This window comes from Dipodomys merriami, unplaced genomic scaffold (assembly GCF_024711535.1).
Source record: "Dipodomys merriami isolate MVZ:Mamm:240054 unplaced genomic scaffold, mDipMer1.0.p SCAF_18, whole genome shotgun sequence".
NCBI classification, from domain to species: domain Eukaryota; kingdom Metazoa; phylum Chordata; class Mammalia; order Rodentia; family Heteromyidae; genus Dipodomys; species Dipodomys merriami.
In genome coordinates, this window is record NW_027203159.1 from 35073770 (window position 1) to 35098850 (window position 25081).

General features: G+C 47.3%; 1 protein-coding gene across 1 annotated transcript; it reads left to right on the top strand.

The window, feature by feature from the left end:
- Positions 1–5928: 5928 nt before the first annotated feature.
- LOC138830010 (proto-oncogene tyrosine-protein kinase receptor Ret-like) lies at positions 5929–24803 on the top strand. Its single transcript, XM_070026483.1, is given in 8 exon segments — positions 5929–6361; positions 6536–6830; positions 15100–15302; positions 18361–18624; positions 20432–20719; positions 22685–22926; positions 24279–24474; positions 24706–24803. Coding segments are annotated over 8 exon segments (2019 nt in total).
- Positions 24804–25081: the final 278 nt, after the last annotated feature.

A 25081-nucleotide genomic window follows, 5' to 3' on the forward strand; every position in this document is an offset into this window, starting at 1 on the left:
CCGTCTGAAAATCTGCTTTTGGTTTGTAACCGGAGCCACACAGCGTTTGTCTTAACCCGTTCGTTGTTGGTTCTTTTTGTGTTCAGTGTTGGTTTAAATCTTATCTTTCTTAATATGGGTCAGGTTGCTGTTACTCCTCTGTCTTTAACTCTAAACCATTGGAAAGAAGTTAAAAAAATTGCTCACAATCTCTCCATAGAAATAAGAAAAGGAAAATGGCAGACTCTCTGCGCTTCCGAGTGGCCAACCCTTAATGTAGGATGGCCTAAGTAGGGGACCTTCAGTCGCCAAATTATTTCACAGGTCAAACAGAAGATATTTCTCCAGGGACCTCACGGACACCAGGACCAAGTCCCGTATATTATAACCTGGCAGTCCCTGGTGGACTAGCCCCCCCCCCCTTGGCTTGCTCTCCTTATACCCCACCCTCTTCCTTCCCTTCCTTCTCCTGCGCCATCCGCTCCCCCTCCTTCCACGCCTCTTCCTCTGCCAGAACCTCAGCCCTCCGCACCTTCCACCTTCCGCTCCCCCTCCTTCCACACCTACCGCTTCCCTTTACCCCCTTCTGAAACAATAACCTACAAAAATACCGGGGAAGCCAGAACCGAAGCCCGTTCTAACCTCGGATAACACCCCCCCTTATTAACCTTCTCTCAGAAGAACCTCCCCCTTTCCAGGGCCCTCCATCAGGGCCAAGAGGGCCAAGAGCAGATCCGCAGCCGGCCACAGGGTCTCCCATCGCAGGCCGCCTCCGAGAAAGGAGAGATTGGGGCCTGGAGGAATGAAGCGGTGACACTGCCCCTGTGCCCGGCGGTGGGACCAGGACATCACCAGCAGTATTGGCCCTTCTCTGTGGCTGACTTGTATAATTGGAAAACACATAACCCCACTTTCTCTCAGGACCCGGTGGCTCTTACGGCCCTAATAGAATCCATTCTGACCACTCATCAGCCCACTTGGGATGATTGTCAGCAACTTTTACAGGTTCTCCTCACTTCAGAAGAAAGACAAAAGGTGATCCTGGAAGCGAGAAAGAATGTGCCGGGAGGTGATGGCCGCCCCACCCAGCTCCCGAACGTCATAGATGACGCCTTTCCCCTGACCCGCCCCAATTGGGGTTTTAACACGTCTGAAGGTAGGACCCACCTACGTCTGCTCATAGCGGGTCTCCATAAGGCAGGGCAAAAGCCCACCAATTTGGCCCAGGTAAGGCAGGCGGTTCAGGGAGCAGAGGAAACCCCCACCGCTTTCCTAGAAAGACTGAAAGAAGCTTACCATAGATACACTCCGTTCCATCCTGATAGTCAAGAACAGCGGGGAAATGTGTCCATGGCTTTTATCTGGCAGTCCGCCCCAGATATTAGGGCAAAGTTACAGAGGTTGGATAATTTGCAGGATTACTCCCTACAAGATTTGTTAAAAGAGGCAGAAAAAATCTATAACAAGAGAGAGACCCCGGAGGAAGACAGACGTAGGAAGGAAAGCGAGGAACGAGAGCTGAGAGAGCTCGAAAGAGAAATAGAGAGCTTAGTAAAATCCTGGCCACTGTAGTCTCAGGTAGACAAGACATAGGCCAGGCAGAGGAGAAGGGGGGTGTAAGGCGGCCTCGAGTGAACCGCGACCAATGTGCTTATTGCAAGGAGACAGGACACTGGGTAAAAGACTGTCCACAGAAACCAAGAAATTCTAGAAAGAGGACCCCAGGTCCCCCTACCCAGCTCCTAGCCCTAGGCCAGGAGCTCCCCCCTGAGCCCAGGGTAACCCTAACTGTGGGGGAGCAACCAGTAACCTTTCTCGTGGACACTGGGGCCCAGTACTCAGTCCTAAGCAAAGATCAAGGCCCGCTTAGTGGCCGAACTACCTGGGTGCAAGGTGCAACTGGCAGCAAGCGATACCACTGGACCACAGACAGAAAAGTTCTCTTGGATTCCGGTAAGGTCACCCATTCTTTTCTTCACATTCCTGACTGTCCCTACCCATTGCTAGGGAGGGATTTACTAACCAAACTAAAGGCACAGATTCATTTCGAGGAGAAAGGGGCCTCTGTGATGGGACCGGCAGGCCGACCCCTACATGTTTTAACTTTCCAATTAGAAGAGGAATATAGACTTTTTGAAAAACCAAAGAGTGAGCCCAAAGAAATGGGGCAATGGCTAAAAGCAATTCCAAATGCCTGGGCAGAAACAAGCGGAATAGGACTGGCTATACAACAGCCCCCCCCCAGTGGTCCAGTTGAAAGCAACCGCTACGCCAATAAAAGTTAAACAATACCCTATGTCAAAGGAAGCCTATGAGGGAATAAAACCCAATATTCGGCGGTTCCTGGATCAAGGCATACTTGCCCGTTGCCGTTCCCCTTGGAACACACCTCTATTGCCTGTTAAAAAGCCAGGCACCAATGATTATCGGCCAGTTCAGGACCTGAGAAAAGTAAATGAACGGGTAGAGGACATCCACCTGATAGTTCCTAACCCGTATAACCTGCTTAGTACCTTGCCTCCCACGCACACCTGGTATACTGTTATAGACTTAAAAGATGCCTTCTTCTGCCTCCGGCTTAGTCCCCAGAGTCAAAGCTTATTTGCCTTTGAGTGGAGAGACCCTGAACAGGGCATCTCAGGACAACTCACGTGGACAAGATTGCCACAAGGATTCAAAAATAGCCCGACCCTGTTCGACGAAGCTCTCCACAAGGACTTGGCAGATTTTCATCTTCAACATCCTTCTTTAATAATGCTTCAGTACGTGGATGATCTCCTCGCAGCCACCACGAGAGAGGCATGCTTGAGAGGTACTGAGGTATTGCTTAAAACCTTGGGGGAGCTTGGGTATCGGGCATCTGCTAAAAAAGCACAACTTTGTCAACAAACTGTGACCTACCTGGGGTATGAAATTCGAGAAGGGCAGCGCTGGTTGACCCCTGCCAGGAAGGAGGCTATATGTAACATCCCTTCTCCCCAAAACTCAAGGCAAGTAAGGGAGTTCCTGGCCACAGCCGGCTTTTGGCGCCTGTGGATTCCTGGTTTTGCGGAACTGGCGGCCCCCTTGTACCTGCTCACCATGCAGGGGGTTCCTTTTCAGTGGAACAGTGAACAGCAACAGGCTTTTGACCAAATTAAAAAGGCCCTATTGACTTGCCCTGCTTTGGGACTCCCGGATGTGACTAAGCCCTTTGAACTGTTTGCTGATGAGAAACAGGGCTATGCAAAGGGAGTATTGACCCAAAAGCTGGGGCCCTGGAGGAGGCCAATTGCTTACCTCTCCAAAAAACTAGACCCTGTGGCTGCAGGATGGCCCCCTTGTCTACGAATTGTAGCCACCATTGCAATGCTAGTCAAAGATGCCACCAAGATAACCTGGGGACAGCCACTGACTCTACTGACTCCCCATGCCATTGAGACCATAATACGACAGCCTCCGGAGCCGTGGCTATCCAACGCGCGATTGACTCACTACCAATCTCTCCTACTGGACTCTGAATGAATCCAGTACGGGCCACTGGTGACCCTCAACCCAGCCACCCTATTGCCTCTCCCGGGAAAAGCGCCCCTTCATGACTGTAGCCAGATCCTTGCCGAGGCTCATGGGTCTCGGCCAGACCTCCTGGACGTTCCCTTATCGGATGCTGAGATAACGTGGTTCATAGACGGCAGTAGTTACCTGGAAGATGGAAAAAGACGGGCTGGGTCACCACGGACTCAGAGGTAATAAGGGCTAGCGCGCTCCCAGAGAGCACCTCTGCCCAAAGGGCTGAATTGATAGCTCTGACCAAGGCATTACGCATGGCAGAAGGGAAGAGACTAAATGTGTATACCGACAGCAGGTATGCATTCGCCACTGCTCATGTACACGGGGAGATGTATCGGCGTAGGGGCCTTCTAACTTCAGCGGGAAAGGAAATAAAAAATGAGGCTGAAATTGTAGAATTGCTCCAAGCCTTGTTCCTCCCTAGCAAGTTAAGTATTATACACTGTCCCGGGCATCAGAAGGGGAGCAGCCCGGGGGCGAGGGGAAACAGACTGGCAGATGAAACTGCCCGGCAGGCAGCTCTGGGACCACAAATACTTCCCCTGCGGTCTAGTGCTAAGGAAGCCACCCAACCGAGTGGGGATTGGGACTACTCTGATGAGGACTTGGACTTAATTCAAAAATTGGATGCTGATTTTGACCCTACGACCCAAAAATGGTTATATCAAAACAAGTATGTCTACCCTATTAAAGAGACCCGAGAAATGTTCCAACATTTACATAATCTAACCCACCTAAGTGCAAGAAAAATGAAAGAACTAATAACCAGGCGAGGATCCCTCGGGTACTTCCCCAGAAGAGACCAAATTCTCCAACAAATAGCGGACAAGTGCCCCGCCTGTGCTCAGGTCAATGCAGGAAGAACCAGGCTTGACCCAGGGGTACGTTTACGAGGGCACAGCCCTGGCAATCAATGGGAAGTAGACTTCACTGAAGTTAAGCCTGGGATGTATGGCTACAAATACCTGCTAGTCTTTGTAGACACTTTTTCAGGATGGGTAGAGGCCTTCCCCACCAAGACAGAGACTGCAATGGTGGTCGCTAAGAAGCTACTGGAAGAAATTTTCCCCAGGTATGGACTTCCTAAAGCACTCGGGTCGGATAACGGGCCAGCCTTCACCTCCCAGGTAAGCCAGCAGGTGGCCAGGGTACTGGGGATAAATTGGAAATTGCATTGTGCATATAGACCCCAGAGTTCAGGACAGGTAGAAAGGATGAATAGAACAATCAAGGAGACTTTAACCAAATTGACGCTTGCAGCTGGCAATAAAGACTGGGTACAGCTCCTACCATTAGCACTGTATAGGGCCAGGAATACTCCTGGCCCCCATGGACTAACCCCGTTTGAAATCATGTTTGGGGGACCCCCCCCTTGCAGTAACCTTTTATGACTCTGACCAGGTTAAAGCACCTTCTTTGCAAAGCCATTTACAAGCCCTACAATGGGTACAGCAAGAGGTCTGGAAACCACTTGCCCAGGCCTACAACCAGGAACTTAAAACCCCCTCACTGCCCCATTCCTTTCAGATTGGTGACTCAGTCTGGGTCCGTAGGCACCAGACCAAAAACCTGGAACCTCGCTGGAAGGGACCCTACACTGTACTCCTGACAACTCCCACCGCTCTCAAAGTAGACGGGATTGCCTCTTGGATCCATGCGTCGCATGTAAAAAGAGCTCCTGAAATAAACAACTCCTCCATCCACCAAGAGCCTCAGCAATGGCGAGTCCAGCGTTCTCAAAACCCTCTAAAGATAAGACTTACTCGAGCCTGATTCCCTTCTTTTGCCTTGTACTGTTATCTAAGTTGTACTTAGCCTCTCCCAACCCGCACGGGCCTGTACAACAGACCTGGCAAGTCATATCAGGTACCTCAGACGTAATTTGGCAGGTTACCTCTGGGAGCCATCCCTGGGGTGCTTGGTGGCCAGACCTCACCCCTGACTTTTGCCAATTAGTGGCCGGTATAAACTCGGGTTTCCCCCGGTGGGACATTCCGGACTCGACGCATACCGACATCCCCCTTGAGGGACACAGTTGCCCTAGTACCTGGGAAATGAAAGCTGATGACTATTATGGTTGTTGTTCACCCCAGAAGAGACTTGGCAAGCCATGATTTCTATGTCTGTCCTAGGGATGGCGTGTCTCGGGCAACCGCCAATAGATGTGGAAACGTAGGGGAATACTATTGTGCCAAGTGGGGCTGTGAAACAACGGGAGATGCATATTGGCGGCCTAGCTCCTCCTGGGACCTAATTAGTGTCAGAAAAGGCCACTCTTGGGCCACTCAGTGTAATACCAACACCACCTGTATGCCTTTAAACATAACCTTCACAGGTAAGGGAAAGGCCCAATCTCCAGCAGTTTGGATGACAGGAAGGCAGTGGGGACTGAGGTGGCATATGACTGGACCTGACTTGGGAGCAGTCTTCCAAATTAGGTTGCGTAGAGGAACAGCCTCAATTATCCTCCCCATCGGACCCAATCCAGTCTTACCAGACCACAGGGCCCCTCCTGCCCCCAAACTTAAGACCACTCCTTCCCCTGCACCCATGGTTTCTTCACTTCCTTCTATGTTCTTGACCGTCTCCGCCTCACTTGGGACAGGAGATAGGCTCATTAACCTGGTAAAAGGGGCCTATACCGCCCTAAACTATTCAGACCCAGACCGCACTGAAGACTGTTGGCTTTGCTTAGCCTCCAGCCCACCTTACTACGAAGGCATCGCTGTGGTTGCAAATTTTACTAACCACACCAGCCCTCCCATCACCTCTAACTCCCTACCTAGCCACCAGCTGACCCTTCCAGAGGTATCAGGGAATGGAATATGTTTGGGTAACATACCACCATCCCACAAAATCTTATGTAATCTAACCCAGGTTATTACCTTCGGCTCTTATTACTTGGCCCCCCCCCCCCCCGATGGATTTTATTGGGCTTGTAACACTGGAATCACCCCGTGTGTGTCTGCAGCCGTTTTTAACCAAACTAGGGATTATTGTGTACTAGTACAGCTTTGGCCCCGCATCATCTACCATCCCGATGACTTTGTCTTCCAGTATTTCGAGAACCCCACTCATCGGAGTAAAAGAGAACCTGTGACCCTCACACTGGCTGTGCTCTTGGGTTTTGGAGGAATAACAGCAGGAATCGCTACAGGAACCACAGCCCTGATGAAGGCAGATCAATATATGGTCCTCCAACAAGCCATGAATGAAGACCTGAGAACCCTAGAAAAGTCCGTCCAGACATTGACAGACTCCGTAAGCTCCCTAGACAAAGTAGTCCTCCCAAATCGGAGGGGGTTAGACTTGCTTTTTCTAAAGGAAGGGGGCCTATGTGCAGCTTTAAAAGAAGAGTGTTGTTTTTACGCTAACAAAACAGGGGTAATAATCGAGACCCTAGACAAACTCAAAGAGAGGCTGGATAAAAGAATGCGGGAATTTGAGTCTCAGCAGGTATGAAGGATTATGAAACAAGTCTCCATGGTTCACTACCCTATTGTCCTCCCTGATGGGACCACTTATAGTGCTTATACTAGTCCTTACCTGAGGCCCTTGTGTTGTAAACCGCTTGATACAATTTGTTAAAGACCGCCTATCGGTAGTACAGGCCCTAGTTTTGACCCAACAATATCAAGCCCTCAGACAACAGGAAACTGGTAGTTAAAAATTAAAAAAAAGGACAACGTCGGCCTCTAAGGTTAGAGGCACTAAGAAAAGAAATGGGTGAATGAAAGGCCCCCTCCCCAACCAACCAGGCCCTTAGCCTCTTTGTAGGGGAACAGAGTTTTGTATCTAACCAAGCTATTTCTGGCTTCTGTAACATGCTTTGCTAAGAAACTTATATGACCTCCACACTCCCCTTTGATAACTAACCTCACCAGTTAATCAATAAGCCCACACCCTACTAACTAATCCCACCCCGCAGTCAGCCCCCTGGTGTAAGCGAATGACAGGCGCTGACTTGGAGCAAGGTTGCTTCCTCATACCAAGGGCCGGAGACACACAACTCGGCAGGTACACCGAGGGACCCCCTCGAACAGTGATTAGCCAAAGCATATGATTTGTTTTAAAAGGACTGGCTGCCTGCGTCCAGACCAGGTTGTAACACTTTAGATTTACTGGCTGAAAAAGAGCGGGCTCTACTGTAACGGACTGAGGAGTCCCATAAAAGGACCATCCCCGGGACTGCTCGGGGCTCCCAGCGAGTGACCCGAACCTTGTGGATCTTGAGGTCACGTGCACCTGGGAGCCTTGGGCATGCCCAAATAAAAACCCTCTTGCCTTTGCATCTGGTGTCATCTGACTGGTGCTTAGGGCAGGGAGGTCCTGACTTGGGGGACACCCAAAGTCGGGGGTCTTTCAATCATAAGGCCTAAGCTGAGGATAATGGGTGTACAGAAGCACCTAGAAACAGAAGTTAATGATCCAGGAAATTTAGCAGGATCCTAGTGGAGAACTTCCCAAACATGCAAAAAGATAGGCCTATTCAGATACAAGAAGCTTTTAGAACCCCAAATTGACCAGACCAGAATAGGACATCCCACCATCAAATTATAATCCACACAGGATCAATTCAGACCAAGGAAAAGATCCTTAAAGAGGTCAGGAAGAAAAGATCAATCACCTATAAAGGGAAACCAATTAGAATCACCTCAGATTTCTTGGCAGAGTCAATTAAAACAAGATGATGGAATGATGTATGCCATGCCCTAAAGACAAACGACTATCAACCAAGAATACTGTACCCAGCTAAGCTCTCCTTCATAACTGAAGGTCAAATATTCCATAGCAAAGAGAAACTGAGGCAATATATCTCCACCAGTGCAGCCCTATAAAAGATACTTAAGGAACACAATAAAGGCCAAGAAACTGTATCCAAACTGAGAATCCAAGAACCATAGGAAGAGCCCAGTTGTCGCGCGCAACCCCAAAGAAGGGGAATAACATGGCAGGAACTACCAAACACCTCTCAGTCCTAACTCTCACCACTAACGGACTTAACTCTCCAATTAAGAAACACAGAGTGTCTAGTTGGGTTAAAAAGCAAAATCCTTATATCTGCTGCCTTCAGGAGTCACACCTTGCTCACGAAAACAAACGTTTTTTGAATGTGAAAGGCTGGGACAAATATCTCCCAAGCGAATTGTCCCCATAAATAGGCGGGAGTTGCAATCCTATTATCTGCTAAAATAGAGTTCAAATTAAGATTAGTGAGGAGAGATAAAGAAGGTCACTACAAACTAATTAGGGGATCTCTCCTTCAGGAGGATATTACAATTCTAAATATATATTTGCCAAACAATGGAGCACACAAATTTATCTCAGAAACACTACTTTCCTGCAAATCTCACATAGATCCAAAGAAATTAACTGTTGGGGAATTTAACACACCACTATCTCCACTAGATAGATCAACTCAGCAAAAACTCAACAGATAAATAGCAATCTAGGCAACTGTATAGATCAACTGGATTTAGCAGACATCTACCATATATTTCACCCAGCAGCATCAGAACACACGTTTTTCTCAGCACCACACGGAGCATTTTCCAAAATAGACCACATTTTACATCACCAGGCAAACTTGTCCAAATTCAGAAACATTGAAGTTACACGTTGCATTCTCTCAGACCACAAGGAATAAAATTAGAACTCAACACCAAAAGCCACCAAAGAAAGTCCTGTAACACAAGGAGGATGAACAACACACTGTTGAGCCACCAGTGGATCATGGGGAAGTTTAGAAAGGAAATTCAAATGTTCATGATATTCAACAAAAATGAACACCCAAACACCACCTCTTCTGGGACACAACAAAGGCCGGCAGTACTCAGAGGCAAGTTTATAGCTCGGGTTCCTACATCAACAAATTGGAGAGATCTGACACCAACAATTTAATGAGATTTCTCAACCTCCTTGAAAAAGAGCGGCAAGATAAACCCCAATTCAGTAAATGTAATGAAATAATTAAAATTAAATCAGAATTAAAAGAATTAGAATCCCCAAAAAACATAGAAAGAATAACAAAACACAGAGTTGGTTCTTTGAAAAAATTAACAAAATTGACAGATCCTTAACAAATTTTATCAGAAAAAGAAGAGAACACACCAAAATGAACTCAGAGATGAGAATGGAACCATCACTACAGAAACAAGCAAGAACTTGGCAGAAATGGTTCTTTTCCTAGCAAATACAGACATAACAAAACCAAACCAAGATGAGTTAAATCATCTTAACAGGCCCATATCAAGCATTGAAATAGAAACAGCAATAAAAGACCTACCATCTAAGAAAAGCCCAGGACCTGATGAATTTACAGCAGAATTCTACAAGGCCTTCAAACAGTCACACAAATACTCACTACCGAAGTCATTCTATGAAGCCATCATAACCCTCATTGCCAAACCAGGCAGGGACTCATCAATGAAAGAGAATTATAGGCCTATTTCTTTGATGAACATTGATGCAAAACTTCTCAACAAAATTTTGGCCAATCGACTTCAACAATTCATCCAAAATATCATACACCATAATCAAACAGGATTAATTTCAGGGATGCAAAGCTAGTTTAATATACACAAATCAATTAATAAAATTCATCATATCAACAAGAGCAAGGATAAGAAACACATGGTTATCTCAATAGATGCAGAAAAAGCATTTGACAAGATACAACATCCCTTTATGATGAAGGTTCTGGAAAAACTAGGAATCCAGAGAACATTCCTCAATACAATAAACCCTGCATATGACAAACCTACAGCCAGCATTATACATAGTGGTGAAAAACTAAAGCAATTTCCTCTGAATTCAGGAAAGGGTCAAGGAGGTCCACTCTCTCCACTTCTCTTGAATTTAGTATTAGAATGCCTAGCTACAACAATAAGACAAGATGTAAACATAAAAGGGATTCAAATAGGGAAAGAGGAAGTAAAACCCTCCCTCTTTGCAGATGATATAATCTTGTATTTAAAGAATCCCATGGACTCCACTCCCAAATTCCTCAAGCTGATTCAAAACTTTGGCAAAGGAGCAGGGTATAAAATTAACCCTCAAAAATCAATGGCTTTTCTGTATGCCAACAATGAGAAAAGCATGGATGAAAACAGGAAAGCAAGTCCATTTGTAATAGTCCCACAAAAATAAAATACTTAGGAATTAACCACAGAAGTGAAGGACTTCGATGATGAAACTTCAAAAGTGTGAAAAAGGAAATCAAAACTGAACTTAGAAAGTGGAAAAACTTCCCAGGCTCCTGGATTGGAAAGATCAACATCGTGATTTTCACGATGGCAATACTTCCCAAGGCTATCTACAAATTCAATGCGATACCTATCAATATTCCTACCTCATTCTTCAAGGAAATAGAAGAGGCAATCCAAAAATTCATATGGAACAATAAAAGATCCCGAATGACAAAAATGATCCTTAACAGAAAGAACAGTGCTGGAGTATCAATACCAAATTTCAAACTGTTCTGTAAAGCCATAGTAATCAAAACATCTTGGTACTGGTACAAGAAGAGACTCAGGACCAATGGACTAGAATTGAAAACCCAGACATGAACCCACAGACCTATAGCCATCTAATCTTTGATGAGGGAGCTAAAAAATTAGAATGGAAGAAAGACAGCCTCTTCAGTAAATGGTGATGATAAAATTGGATACTCATTTGTAGAAAACTAAAGCTAGAACTTTATATATCACCCTGCACCAGAATCAACTCCAAATGAATCAAAGACCTTGGATTCAAAGAAAACACCCTAAAAAGATTACAGGACAAAATAGGTAAACCATAGGTCTCTTTGGCACAGGCCAAAATTTTCTTAATAGAGACTGAGAAACACAACAAATTAAAGAAAGTTTGGATGATTAGGATTGCATGATGTTGCAGAGCTTCTGCATGGCAAAGCACATACCTAGCAATATTAGTAGAATGCCCAAGGACCCGGAGAGTACCTTCACTAGCCATCCAAGGGATAAGGGTCTCATATCTATAATATACGTAGACCTCAAAAAATTAAATCCCTTCCAACAAACTGCCTGATCAATAAGTGGACAAAAGACCTAAAGAGAAACTTCTCTGAAGAGAAAATAAGAATGGCCTATAGACACATGAACAAATGCTCAACCTCTCTAGCCATAAAAGAGTTATAAATCAAAACAACATAGAGAATCTACCTCACCCCTGTTAGAATGGTTATAATGAAGACCTCTAATTAAACAACAGATGCTGGAAGGGATGTGTACGGAAAGGAACCATACTGCATTGTGGATGGGAGTGTAAACTTGTTCAAACACTTTGGGAAGCAGTATGGAGGTTCCTCAAAAGACTCCACATAGAGCTCCCCTATGAGCCAGCAATCCCACTTTTGGGCATTTACCCAAATGACCACAAACAAGACTATGTTTATTGCAGCATTATTTACCATAGCTAAGAAATGGAACCCACCACGATGATGAATAGATCAAGAAAATGTGGTATATATACAAATAGAATTCCATGCCTCCATCAGAAAGAATGACATTACCCCATTTGTTAGGAAATGGACTTGGATATGATAGGACTTGGAAAAAATTATATTAAGTGAAATAAGCCAGGCCCAAAGAAACATAGGTCCCATGGTTTCCCTTATTTGTAATAACTAGTATATGTCTGAGACAAGTAGAAAATTTAAAAAACTATGTACATATGACCATATATAAGATGATGTTAAGTGAAATGAACCCGAAGATAGAGACACATTTGGTTTTCTGTTTCTTGCTGGTTTTAATGTACTTATAAAGTGCCATGTGATTTTTTTTTGTTTCTTTGTATGTTCCTCCCCAAGTTATAACCCCTATTTTCACTGATGCTGGTCTAATTTAGGGAAGGGAAGGGAAAAAATTGTTTAAATAGTGTTAGAGTTTGAACCATTGTAACAATGAAATGTACAAGACACTATGTTGAAAACAAAGTTTACAATTTAGGCCAGGGCGGGGTGAGGACTGTAGTTGTGGAGGTGGGAGGGAAGGGAAGGTATGGGAAAACAAAGGAGGAGGCAAAGATGCTGGAAAAGAAATGTACTCATTACCTTGCTCATGTAACTCTAACCGGTCTGTACAGTATTTCCACAATAAAAAACATTAAAAAATATCCACTGTGTGCACCATAGCTTGCAGAAAACAACACACTTCCCCTCTTGTCCACACAGTGGTACTAAAGAGTTGAATGCCCAAAATTCTTATTGGCCGGCAGCATGTTTTGCATGCAAATTTTACTGGGTGGCAGCAGAGATCTACTGCATGCAGGGGAATTCCTCGGGTTACCACAGGGCTGCACTAGAGATCTCAGTTCCTAGTATGCCAATCTTCTGCTAGATAGTTGTGCGCCCAATGTTCCACTGGGTGGCGCCACAGATTTAGGGAATAGTTTTCTTCTTTCTTCTTTCCTTTTTTTTTTTTTTTTTTCTTCTGGAGACTGCTTCTGGGGCTGCAGCTGAGTGCCTCCCTGGCTGCTAGCATTTATTTCACAGATCCACTTTCATGCTCTGTGTGGTGAATTCAATGTTGTGGTCTCAGATTATTTTTATTGTTGTTGTTGTTGTTGTTATTAACCAGTGTTGGTTGTCAAATCTAGATCCTCATATCTCAGAATCCTGGGTATTTGGGTTACAGTCATGAGCCACCAGTGCACATTCAGATGGGATTACCAGGTAAAGATTGGTGAAAGCAAATTAAATGTGAGAAGGTTTTGAGATGTGTTTCCTCTTGTGCCACACATCAGAAGCCCGAGAGCTCGTTTCCAACAACGCCCAGCAAGGGACACAGTGCTCTTCCCCCATATCTCCACATTATGTCAACAGAAAACGGATTTTCCATAATGCCCTGCAGACAGCTGAGAAGTATTCTTGCATTTTGCTATGGAGTTGCACCAGAGAGCACATTTCCCACAATGCAGTGTTGAGATCCTGACACTTGACGCACGCATTTCCACAGGATGGTTCATGAGAGCTGACTCTCCAAAGTGCCTGGCAGCCAGTTGGGTGCTATCATCGCACATCTCCATGGTTTCGCACTAGAGAGTTCACTCCCCAACATACTCACAGGAGAGCCCTATTTTATCCCTGCACATCTTCATGTGATGGCACCAGAGAGCTCATTTCCTACAGTACACTGATTATGGCCTGGTTCTATGCCAAACATCTCTGGGTAATCACAGATAACTCACATCTTACAACTCTCAGTGAGCACTGGGATATTATGCGTGCATCTTGGCACCAGAGAGCTCACTTCCCACCTGCCCTGCTGACAGCCAGGTGGTTTGCCTGCATATCTCCATGTAGTTGCACCAGAAGCTTCATTTCTGACAATGCCATGCCAATGGCCCAGTGTTAGACCCAGTATATTCTCTGGGTGCCATCAGAGAGATAAGTTCCCACAATGCACTGCTTAAAGTCCAGTGCTCTACCTGCATGTGTCCATGTGGTGGCAACAGAAAGTTCACTTCCAAACTGTCCTGCTGATGGTCAGGTGGTTTGCCAGGGTATCTCTATGGAGTTGTGGCAGAGAGCTAACTTCCCACAATGCCATGCCGTTGGCCCAGTCTTATGATTGCACATCTTCGGGAGGGGGGCATCAGAGCACTCACTTCCCACAATGCCCTGCTGACAACCCAGTCCTATGACCGCACATGTCCACATGTGGCAACAGAGAACTCATTTCCCACAATTCCATGAGATCAGCATGTTCCTATGACCACACATCTCCATGGGGTATCACCGGAGACCTCGTATTCCACAATACTCAGTCGCTGTGCCAGTGCTTTTCCTGCACATCTCCATAGGGTGGTGCCAAGGAGGTTAGTTCCCACAATACCCTGCTAAAGGCCCAGTGCTATACCCACATGTCTCCACGTGGTGGCTAATGTAGTGCTGAGGAATCAAATGGAGGGCCTCATGAATGCAAGGAGAGCACTCTACCACTGACCGACTTTCCCAACCCTATAGGACTTAAACTGACACTATTCAACCATTTCAGATTCACAACTCCCTCTGAAACATGGACACAATCAGAAGAGTATGTCTCTTCCATTAGAAGAATTTTATCATTCCACTGTGTGAACTAAAGCATACTTACAGATAAATGGGAAATATTTTGAAAAAAAGGTGAAGAAAATATAAGGAATCAATGGAGAAGAGAATTGAGTTTTGAGGTAATTATTCATCTAAAATTCACTAACAACATAATTCTCTATAAATAAATTCACTCTGATTTTTCCATGCTGATTCAGCCTTTGGGGCAAATACTAGTGTTTAAGCATGAATAATAGTGCCAATTTCCAACAATGTCATGTTATACTCACACATATTATATATATATTTCACACAATGCTGTGCAGTAGCTTGGATGGTATGCTGACATTTCTCTATGGGGTGGCTGCAGAGAGGTCATTTCCCACAAAACCAGCTGGTGGACAGGAGCTATGCTCAAACCACCACATGGAGTGAAAACCAGAGAGCTCACTTCCGACAGTGCCCTGGCTGACAGCCCAGTGCTATGTCCTTACATCTTTATGGGGCGGCACCAGAGAGCTCACAGCCCACAATGCCCTACTGAGAGCCCAGTACAATGGCCGCCCACCTTTATGGGACCGCACCAGAGAACTCACTTCCAATAACGCTTACAATGCCCACCCAACCGATTGCACAGCATTGTGGGAAGTGACCTCTCTGTGCTACCCGGAGGAATTTGCAGACAGAGCAGCAAGTCGCCCACTGGGCATTCTGGGAAGTAAGCTCAAGGTGCTACCTAATGCTATTGTGCAGCACTAGCACTGGCCAACAGCAAAGCATTGTGGGAAATGAGCTCTCTGGTGCCATCCCATAAAGATGGACGGCCATAGCACTGGTTCTCAGTAGGGCATTGTAGGAATTGAGTTCTCTGCCACCACTGAATGCAAAGTTTTGGCACTATTCCCGGGTTGTCAACTCAGAATAGTGGGAAATAATCTCTAAAGTGCCACCCCATGGATATTTGCAGGCAGAGCACCTGGAAACCTGCTGGGCATTGTGGGATGTGAGTTCTTTGGCACCACTGAATACTGGTTCTGCACTAGCACTGGTCGACACCAAAGCATTCCGAGAAATGAGCTTGCTGGTGCCATGTCATAAAGATGCAAGGGCATAGCACTGGGCTGTCAGCAGGGCACTGTGGAAGTGAGCTCTCTGGTACCACTCCATGTGGTGGTTTGAGCATAGCTCCTGGCCATCAGCTGGTTTTGTGGGAAATGACCTCTCTGCAGCCACCCCATAGAGAAATGTCAGCTTACCATCCACGTGATTGCACAGCATTCAGAAACTGAGCTTTCTGTGGAACTCTACCAAATGGAAATTTGCAGGCAGAGCAGCTGGCTGACCAGTAGGTATTGTGTGAAGTGAGCTGTCTTGGCCCAGCAGTTTTCAAAATGCTGTCTCTGGTGTAACCCCGGGGAAATGTGAGGACACAGCACTGGGCAGTCAGCAGGGCATTGTGGGAAGTGAGCTCTCTGATGCCACCCTGTGGAGATTTATGGGAATAGCACTGGGCAGTTAGAAGGGTTTTCTGGGAAGTGAGCAGTCTGATGCCATCCCGTGGAGATGTGTGAGCATAGCACCTGGCCACACGCTGGGAATTGCGAGAAATGTCCACTGTGCTGACATCCCATGGAGATGTGTGGGCATAGCACCCAACCTACAGCACTGCATTGTGGGAAGTGAGGTCTCTTTGGAGTTCCACCTGTGGAGATTTGCAGGCAGAGGAACTGGCCATCCTCTGGGAATGGTGGGCAGTGAACTCTTTGGCGCCCCCACATTCAAAGTGGGGAATTGTCACCTGGTTGACAGCACGGTATTGTAAGAGACGAAGTCTCTGGGGACACCTCCCTACAATCTGTGGGCATACCTCCCAGTGGATAGCACGGATTTGGAGAATATGAGCACTCTGGTGCCACCACGTAGAGCTTTGGAAACAGAGCAGCTGGCCACCTCCTGGGTATTCTGGAAAGTGAGACCTCTGGCATCACCTAATGCCATGGTTTGGCACTAGCATTGGACTCTTTTCCTCCTCCTCCTCTTCCCTTCCCCTCTTTCCTCCTCCCATTGCCTTTTCTCCCTAGGCTCCCCTCCTCCCAATTCCCTTAACCTCTTACTCCGCCTCCCTCTCCCCCTCTTCGGTCTCTCTTGCCCCTCTTCTTCCCCTCCCCACGCTCTCCCCTACCCTCCACTTCCTCTTGCCTCCTCTCTCTACCTCTTACCAGCTCCTCTTCATTTTCTTGTTCCCTCTCTCCTCACCTCTCCCTTCCCTTCTCCCTTCCCAGTTCCTTTACCTCTCCCTCCCCCCATCCTTTTCTCATTTACCTCTCCTTCCCTCTCCCTGTCTTGGTTTTCTCCTCTTCCCCTCTCCCCTTCCCCTGCCCCTTTCTTTGCCCCTCCCCTTATCATAGCAAATGACTTTCCTTCCCTCCCTACCCCCTACCTCAGAAAAGGGTCACCAGACCTCTACACAGCCCCTCCATCCTGAAGGCCCAGCCTGCCCTTCTCTTGCCCTGAGCACCTGTGGTTAACCTGCAGCTGTGGAAGGGCATCCTAGAAGGGGCAATGTCTCTCTCCTCCCACCTCACTTGATCACAAGTCAACTCACAAACAGCCCCCTTTCCCAGAGATGAGCTCTCCTCAGCATTCCCCCTACTCAGGGATCTGCCCTCCCCAGAGGTCCCCCTACCCAGGGTCTCCCCAGGCTTGAGAGTTTCTGGTCTCCTGGTAGCCGTCTATCCAGTGTGATACTCCAGGTGGTTCCAAGAGGTGCTGGCTCTGCCCCTCTAACCTCAAACCTTTTCTAGATGTTTCTAGATCCTTCCATACAGAGTTCTTCTAGGGAAGGGGCTCTCCATGGATGTCATTCCCCCATCCTTGGACTATGCCCAGGCTTACTAGTACCAAGCAGTTTCTGCTCCCCTCTGTATGGCTGGCCTTTCCAGGATGGCTTCCCTGTCCCGCTGTCTGTGCATTTTCCCTCAAGATACACCTCACATTTGGACCCCAAATATTTCCTAACTTGCTTTGCCTCAGTCAAACAGACACCTATTTACTCCTCCACCCTCCACACACCAGACAGGTTTAAAGGACTTTTATTGTTACACTTCCCTCCACCCCCACTTCTTTTTAATTAGCTGAGAGGCCTACAATCCTAGCCCAGGAAGCTGATATCTGAGGATTGCAATTTGAAGCCAGCTAGGGCAGCAAAGTCTGTGAAAATCTTGTTTTTTGGTCTGTCATAGTGGCTTTAAGTCAGGGCCTGGGCATTGAGCTGTTCTCTTCAAGTTTATAATCTATCACTTAACCCACATTACTACTTCTGGCTTTCTAGTTTAACTGGAGATAAGAGCCTCATGGACTTTCCTGCTGGGCTGGCTTAGAATTGAATCCTCAGTTCTCAGCCTCCTGAGTACCTAGGATTATAGGCATGAGCCACCAGCATGCAGCAGCCTAGGATTTTTGTGCTCAAGGCTTCCATTCTGCTACTTGAGCAACAGTTGTACTTCTAGGGTTTTTGTTTGCTTTTATAACAAAGAAAAATATTGTTTTCACTTTATGGTCTACTTCTACTATTTTCTGGTTAATTGGATATAATCTCTCACACTTTCCTGCCTGGGCTGACATAGAATTGCAGTCCTCTGATCTCAGCCTCCTCAGTAGCTAAGATATCAGGCAGGAGTCCTCAACACCCAGGTTGGAATTTTAAGTTAATGACAATTTGGTCTTCAAATAAGCCAATGTCTTACCCTCCCTGTCATACTTCCCTGCCTCCCCAGCCCCTCTAGGCCTCTACTTCTCTAGAGATGTTTACTGGGAGCAGCTATATGTGGACCAGCCAGCTGGCATGCCCCTGCTCTACATCCAAGCCCTTCTGGACACACCCAGTGAGGTGCCCAGCTACCACCTGGGCCAACATCTCTATGGGGCCTACCACAAGCAGCTGCATGAGAATGACTGGATTGGGATCCAAGAGAACACTGGCCTTCTGTACCTCATCCAGAGCCTGGATCACAGCTCCTGGGAGAAACTCCGCATCCAAAGTAAGGGGATGGCCACATCCTATCCCCACCCCTGCAACATTTCCTTCCTGAAGCCTGGAGGCATGGCAGTCATGAGAGTCAGAGGCCAGGCCATCTGGTTACTTTTGTATCTGCCTAAGGAAGGGAGCCAGGAATTTGGGAGTGCTGGCACCTTGGGAGGCAGCTGGTGATGATGTGAGTTGAGGATGTTATAGGTTGATGGGCTTGTCAATTCTGGAGCAGAGGCCATTTATTCTGAACTGATCAGGTTGAGAGAAAAGGGCAGGTACACAGGCCTGGCCGGGATTGGCTACAAGGGAGTGGAGTCGAAGGAAGTGCCAGCCATGCAGGGCCACGGTTCGAGGCAGAGGCAAAGCCATGACATGGTGTCTTCTGGCCGTCAGCTCCTGCTCATGGTCAAGAAGCAGGTGTGTGCTGTGTATAGCCCAGGCCAGGGCACTGTGACCACCAATGTGTCTGTCAAATGCATCCAGGGTTCTGAGGTGCAGAGGGGTCTCAGGACAGCTCCAAGGAAACATAGTTTGTGCAATTTTAGCTCCTCTGTGTCTCCCTTTCATCATGCCTTTGTCACCAGGCCCTTTCTTCTATGTCCCTGTGGGGAGCTGAGGCATCAGGATCCCTGAAATTGGGCAGTGGACATGGGATAGAATTTACTGTAGGCCTGTCTTCCCTCAGAAGGCCAAAGAAATCCTTTTTGGCTCTTAACAGGGGAGGTACAGAAATGAAGGGACAAAGGGTGAGCACAGAGCAGGGCACTCACTGGACACTATGAAAAATGAGCTATTAAAATTGTGGGTGAAAATGGGAAGGAAAAGCTGGGAGAGAGTGTGAGGAAAGGAATGACACTGTCCAAAAAGAAATGTACTCTACCTGACTAATGGAACTGCAATCCCTCTATGTATCCCCTTTATGATAACAATAACCATTCATTTCTTTAAAAAAAAAAAAGAGGCTATGTAGTGATTTGACAGGGAAAGCTTGGAGAAAAAAAATTGACTAGTGGTGAAGCCCGATAGATACCAATGGTTCATGCCACAATCCCAGCTATTCTGGGGGCTGATATCTGAGGATCACAGTTGGAAGCCAGGCCAGGCAGCAAAGTTTGTGAGACAGTTCTCCAATTAATCACCAAAAAAGCTGAAAATGGAGCTGTGGCTCAAGTGGTAGAGTGTTTTTCTTTAGGAAAAGAGGCTCAGGCACAGCACCTATGTCTCAAGTTCAATGATTGGTGTGCACGCATGCTCGCACACACACACACACGCACGCACGCGCGCAAGCACACACACACACACACACACACACACACACACACACACACACACACACACAGAGAATACTTCCTAATAGCAACAAGGGGCACTGTAGCCATACCATATAGTGAACCAATGACCAAGAAGCTGGGAGGCACCAAGGAGCTGCAGAGAGTGCCATTCCCAGCCCTTTCTGAAGTTGCTGTGTTATCGGTGATAGAAGTTACTAGAAATTCCTCCTCTAGATGCTGAGGGAAGGCAGTCTATGACCAGCCCATCTAGGAGAGCTGCTGAAAAGGGGACACAGAACAGGCTATAAAAGCACCACCGATGGTGACCATCCACAGAATTGGAGAGGGACTCTGGGCACCATATTTGGTCTCCTCACTGAAGGGAGACCATTTGAACTGAGGCCTGGCTAACGAGAGGTGTACATGGGGAGCATGGGGAGTTGGGAGGATCCAGCCCCTCCTGGAGTGTCAGTACTCCTCCCCAGGCCCTGACAGGTGTGATGGCTACCCCCAGGTGTCTGCCTTCTTCTCTCTTGTCCTCTGCAGATGGTGGCGTCCCTCTGTTGACTGTCTTCCTCCAGATCTTTCTGTCATCCTTACCCATGCATGAGGAGGGGTGCCAGTGGCCCACCTGTGCCCGTGTGTACTTCTCCTTCATCAATGCCTCCTTCCCACCTTGTAGTTCCCTCACAGCCCAGGAGCTATGCTTCCCAGAGACAGGCCTCTCCTTCCGCATCCGGGAGAACAGGCCTTCTGGAACTTTTCACCAGTTCTGCCGTCTGCCTGTCCAATACCTCTGCCCCAACATCAGCGTGTCCTACAGGCTCCTGGAAGGTGAGTGTTGGCCTTTGTGTATCGGTCACATGTCCAGTTCAGCACTGTGCACTACCCTTTAAGTGTGAGTCATCTGCTTTATTTTTCACTACTGTTTAATATTGCACATAGATCACTGGGGCCCCGTCACAGGTCAAGTTTGATTCCAGGAACCAAGAATGCAAATGGGAGCAGAGTCTGGTATCTCACCTGCCTTGACTTCTATTTCTCTGGGGGCTAGAGCTCACTACTCTGTCAAGGAAATCAAGTAGCTTCTAGAAGTAGTGAAGTGGGAAGAGAATCCAGGGTTCTGGGGTCTGGAGAGTGGTGGAGAATGCTGTATTTGCTTGAATGGTTAGGGCAGGTGGTACTGAATAGAGATGAATTGGGGCCAGGAGGGTATAGGTAGCTCCTTAGAGGGTACTATTGTAGGACCCTGTGTTGCTGACAGCAGAGATCTCTACGAGGCAGGGTCAGGATCAGAAATATAGAGTGAAAACAGGGAGAGAGGCAGAAGCTTCTAGAAAGCCCTGAGTGGCAGAGACTAGAGGCCAAGGGACACAGGGGCAGGAAGCTCGGGTACTTGGCTTATTGGAGTCTTTGAGGCTTCAGGGCAAGTAGTCAGTACACACACATGTGATGATGTGTTCACTATCCAGTGCTGGGGAGAGACTGTCATGGTGCTCTCCTCCACCAGGGCTAGGTGCATAGTGCTGAGCCAGAGCTAGGCAACAAATGCATGGCAGGCTGCCCCTTCAGCTAACATAAATTCTGTTTTAAATCATTGTCTTTGTGGGCCAGTACTGGGACGTGAGCCTGAGCTTTATTGCTCAAGGCTGGTGCTCTACCACATGAGTCACAGCTTTTCAGTGCTTAATTGGAGATAAAAGTCTCACAAACTCTTCCTGTTCACAGAAGCTTTAAACTATGATCCTATTAACTCAGCCTATTAAGGTAGCAAGGATTACAGGCATGAGCCACAGCACTTGGCTGAACCATGCCTTTATCACATTTTTCTAAAATGAGAAAATCTTATTTCTATAATTTAAAATATTGCTGCTGTGGTTTATTGTTATTACTAATGAATGTCTACAGTTGACTCTGTGCCTTGCTGCTTTAGCTGAGCTGAGCCACAGCTGTGCACAACACCCCCTCCTACTCCCCTATCTTGATGGAGGATGGAGGGCAGAAGTGAAGAGGGGATTGTCAGAGGGGAAGTAAATGTACTTGGGTCTTCTGACTGCCTCATGGACATGAGTAGGAGCGAAAAGGCAAGAGGCAAATAAGCATCAGTTTGGCTTGGAGCAGAGCTCTGGTGCACACTCTGTTATATAACCCTGGCTAGAGAGGAGTCTGAGATCTGAGGATCGTGATTTAAAGCCAGCCTAGGCAGGAAAGTCCACAAGATGTATATGCAACTTACCAGCACACAAAAAAATCCCCAAACACAAATTCAAAAAACAGAAGTGGAAATATTGCTCAAGTAGTAGAGCTCTCCAGAAGCTTCTGGAGAGCCCTGAGTGGGCTGAGATGAGACTAGGGATCAAGGGACACAAGTTTTGAACAAAGAAGTCAAGCAAGAGCATAAGGCCCTGAGTTCAAGTCCGAGTACACACAAAAACCTAGTTTGAGCCATGTGCTGGTGACTCACACCTGTAATGTTAGCTACTGAGGAGGCTGAGATCTGTGAATTGAAGTTCAAAGGCAGCTGGAGCAGGAAAGTCTGTGAAACTCTTATCTCCAGTGAACCACCAGAAAACTGGAAGTGGAGCTGTGACTCAAGTAGAAGAGCACTAGCCTTAAGCATCAAAAAGGTCAGGGACAGCACCCAGGCTCTGAGTTCAAGTCCCATCATTGACAAAAACAAACAAGCCTGGCTTGGCTATAATGCCCTTCTCCCCTTCCCTATGGGAGCTAGGACAGGGCCCCCAAGAAAGGCACTTATCTCGTCCCAGTGTCATGTGGTGTCCCTTTGCTCTGTAGCAGGTGAGAACCTGCCCTTCCAGTGCACAATGGACAGCATGGAGTTGAGTGTGCGCTGGAGCCTGGACCGTGAGCAGCAGGAGAAGTATGAGCTGCTGGCTGAGTGCATGGTGCACTCAGGCACACATGAGGAGAAGGTCAGGGTGCACTTTCCTGTGAATATCTATGATGAGGATGACTCACCGCCCACCTTGCCTGCTGGTGTGGATTCCACCAGTGCAGTGGTAGAGTTCAAACGGAAAGAGGTTTGCCTATCAGTCTGTCTGTCTGTCTGTCTGTCTGTCTGTCTGTCTGTCTTTGTGTCTATCTGTCTTCTCTCTCTCTTTCTCTGTCTCTCTCTCATGAGTGTGTGTGTCTGTGTGTGTGTGTGTGTGTGTGTGTGTGCTGGTCGAGGGATTGCAATCGGCCTGAGTGGTATCCTAGAGCTTCTCCACTCAAGGCTGGTGCTCTACCACTTGAGTCACAGCTCCACATCCAACTATTTTGCTAGTTAATTGGTGCTGAGTCTCCTGGACTTTTCTGCCCAGGCTGACTTTGAATTGAGATCCTGGGCTCTCAGCCTCCCGAGGAGCCAGCATTACAGGTGTGACCACCAGCGTGCCATTCTATATTCATGCTACTCCTTGGTCTATTTGAGCCTGTGGCTGTGCACTGGTGAAATCATCTGCCTTGATGTCTGCAAGTGGTCCACTTGCCAGCAGACATCATCTCTCAGTGCTCAGCCTCTATTGCACCAATCATGGCTGGGCACAGAACCTTTGCTAACCTGTGCTGCTGCTGGACTGTGAAGTGATGCCTAGCTGGAGTGTCACCTACCAGGAGAGCAGCCCATTTCTGCAGGCAGCAAGGCTTCTATTGGAAAGCCTATGGGGCTCACAAAGAGAAGGGTACTGAGTGAGACCCCAAAAACAAGATGTCTGTGCTGCTGATTGGGTGTGATCACCTCCTGCTGGACATCAGGCCTTACTGCAGGCTCCCTCACTGGTGGGCACAATGGGAATGGAAAGCCATGGGTATGGCCTGTTTCTCTGGGTGTCCAAGATGCAGTTTGCTAGATAGTAGGGCTGGAGGAAATTACATCTGAGGCAAATAAGTGTCTGCACGGGAAGCCATCAAGGAACAAGGTCTCTTTTGGCTTGGCTCAAAAGACCTTTTCGCTGGACACTGTTGGCTGATGCCACCAGTTATCCTAGCATCTCAGGAGGCTGAGATCTGAGGATCCTGATTTGAAGCCAGGAAAGAGAATAAAATTCTTTTTTGTTTTTTTTGTTCCAGTCATGGAAGCTGAACCCTGGGCCTGGGCTTTGACCCTCAGCTCTTCAGCTCAAGGCTGGCATTCTACCACTTGAGCCACAGAGCCACTTCCGGCTTTTTTCTTTTTTCTTATGTGGTACTTAGGAATCAAACCCAGTGCCTCAGAAATGCAAGGCAAGCGCTCTACCACTGAGCCAAGCTTCCCAGCCCCTAGAGTATAATTCTTAATTTCCAATCAACCACTAAAAAAAGCGATCCTGAAGTGAAGCAGTTGAATTTGAGTGGTAAAGCCCCAGGCTTGAGTTCATGTGACTGCTCTTACTTGCATTCCTGCATCCCACAGGGTACTGTGCTAGCAACCCTGTGTGTGTTTGATGCCGATGTTGTGCCAGCATCCAGGGAGATGGTGAGGCAGTATACAAGCCTTCTGCTCACCAGGGACCCCTGGGCTCAGCAGACCTTCCGTGTGGAACACTCTCCCAACCAGACGTTGGTTCAAACAAACAACAGCTCAGTGCGGGCAACCCTACACTACTACAGTAAGTAGTTGTTGGGATTTCCTGTGTGGTCACACAAAGCCTTTATGTACTATATACATGGGAGTGCACAATTATTCATTCTTACAGTGGGCTGTGAAACTGGTTAACATAGGCACATGTGTGTCTATGGGGTTGTGTGTGTATAGGAGGTGTGTGGGTCTGTGGCCTGGGGGAGGGGCCAATCCTGGACCACTGGGACTTGGTCATCATCTTGCCAACCTGCCTCCACAGATCTAGTTCTCCAGCAGACCCTCCCCATCTCTGAGAGCTGAGTTCTGAAATTGGCTGTACTAGGGACAAGAAGGACAATCAGGACAGAAATTGGATAGACAAGGGGCAGGAGGAAGGAATAGACAGGGTGAGAAGGATGGGATGAATGGGGGGTAGTGGAATTGAATGGACAAGAGGCACTTAGGTTTTCAGGACAGTGGTTTTGTGTTCCTAAAAGTAGAATGTAAATTCATGGCCTACAATCATCCCATTGCACAGAATATGCAACACTGAGACAAACCCTGAGGTAAATGTCAGATATCAGATATCAAAACTCACAGAGGACCAGTTTTTGTGTATCACAGATGTAAACCACAGTACAAAGGGAAAGGTGGTG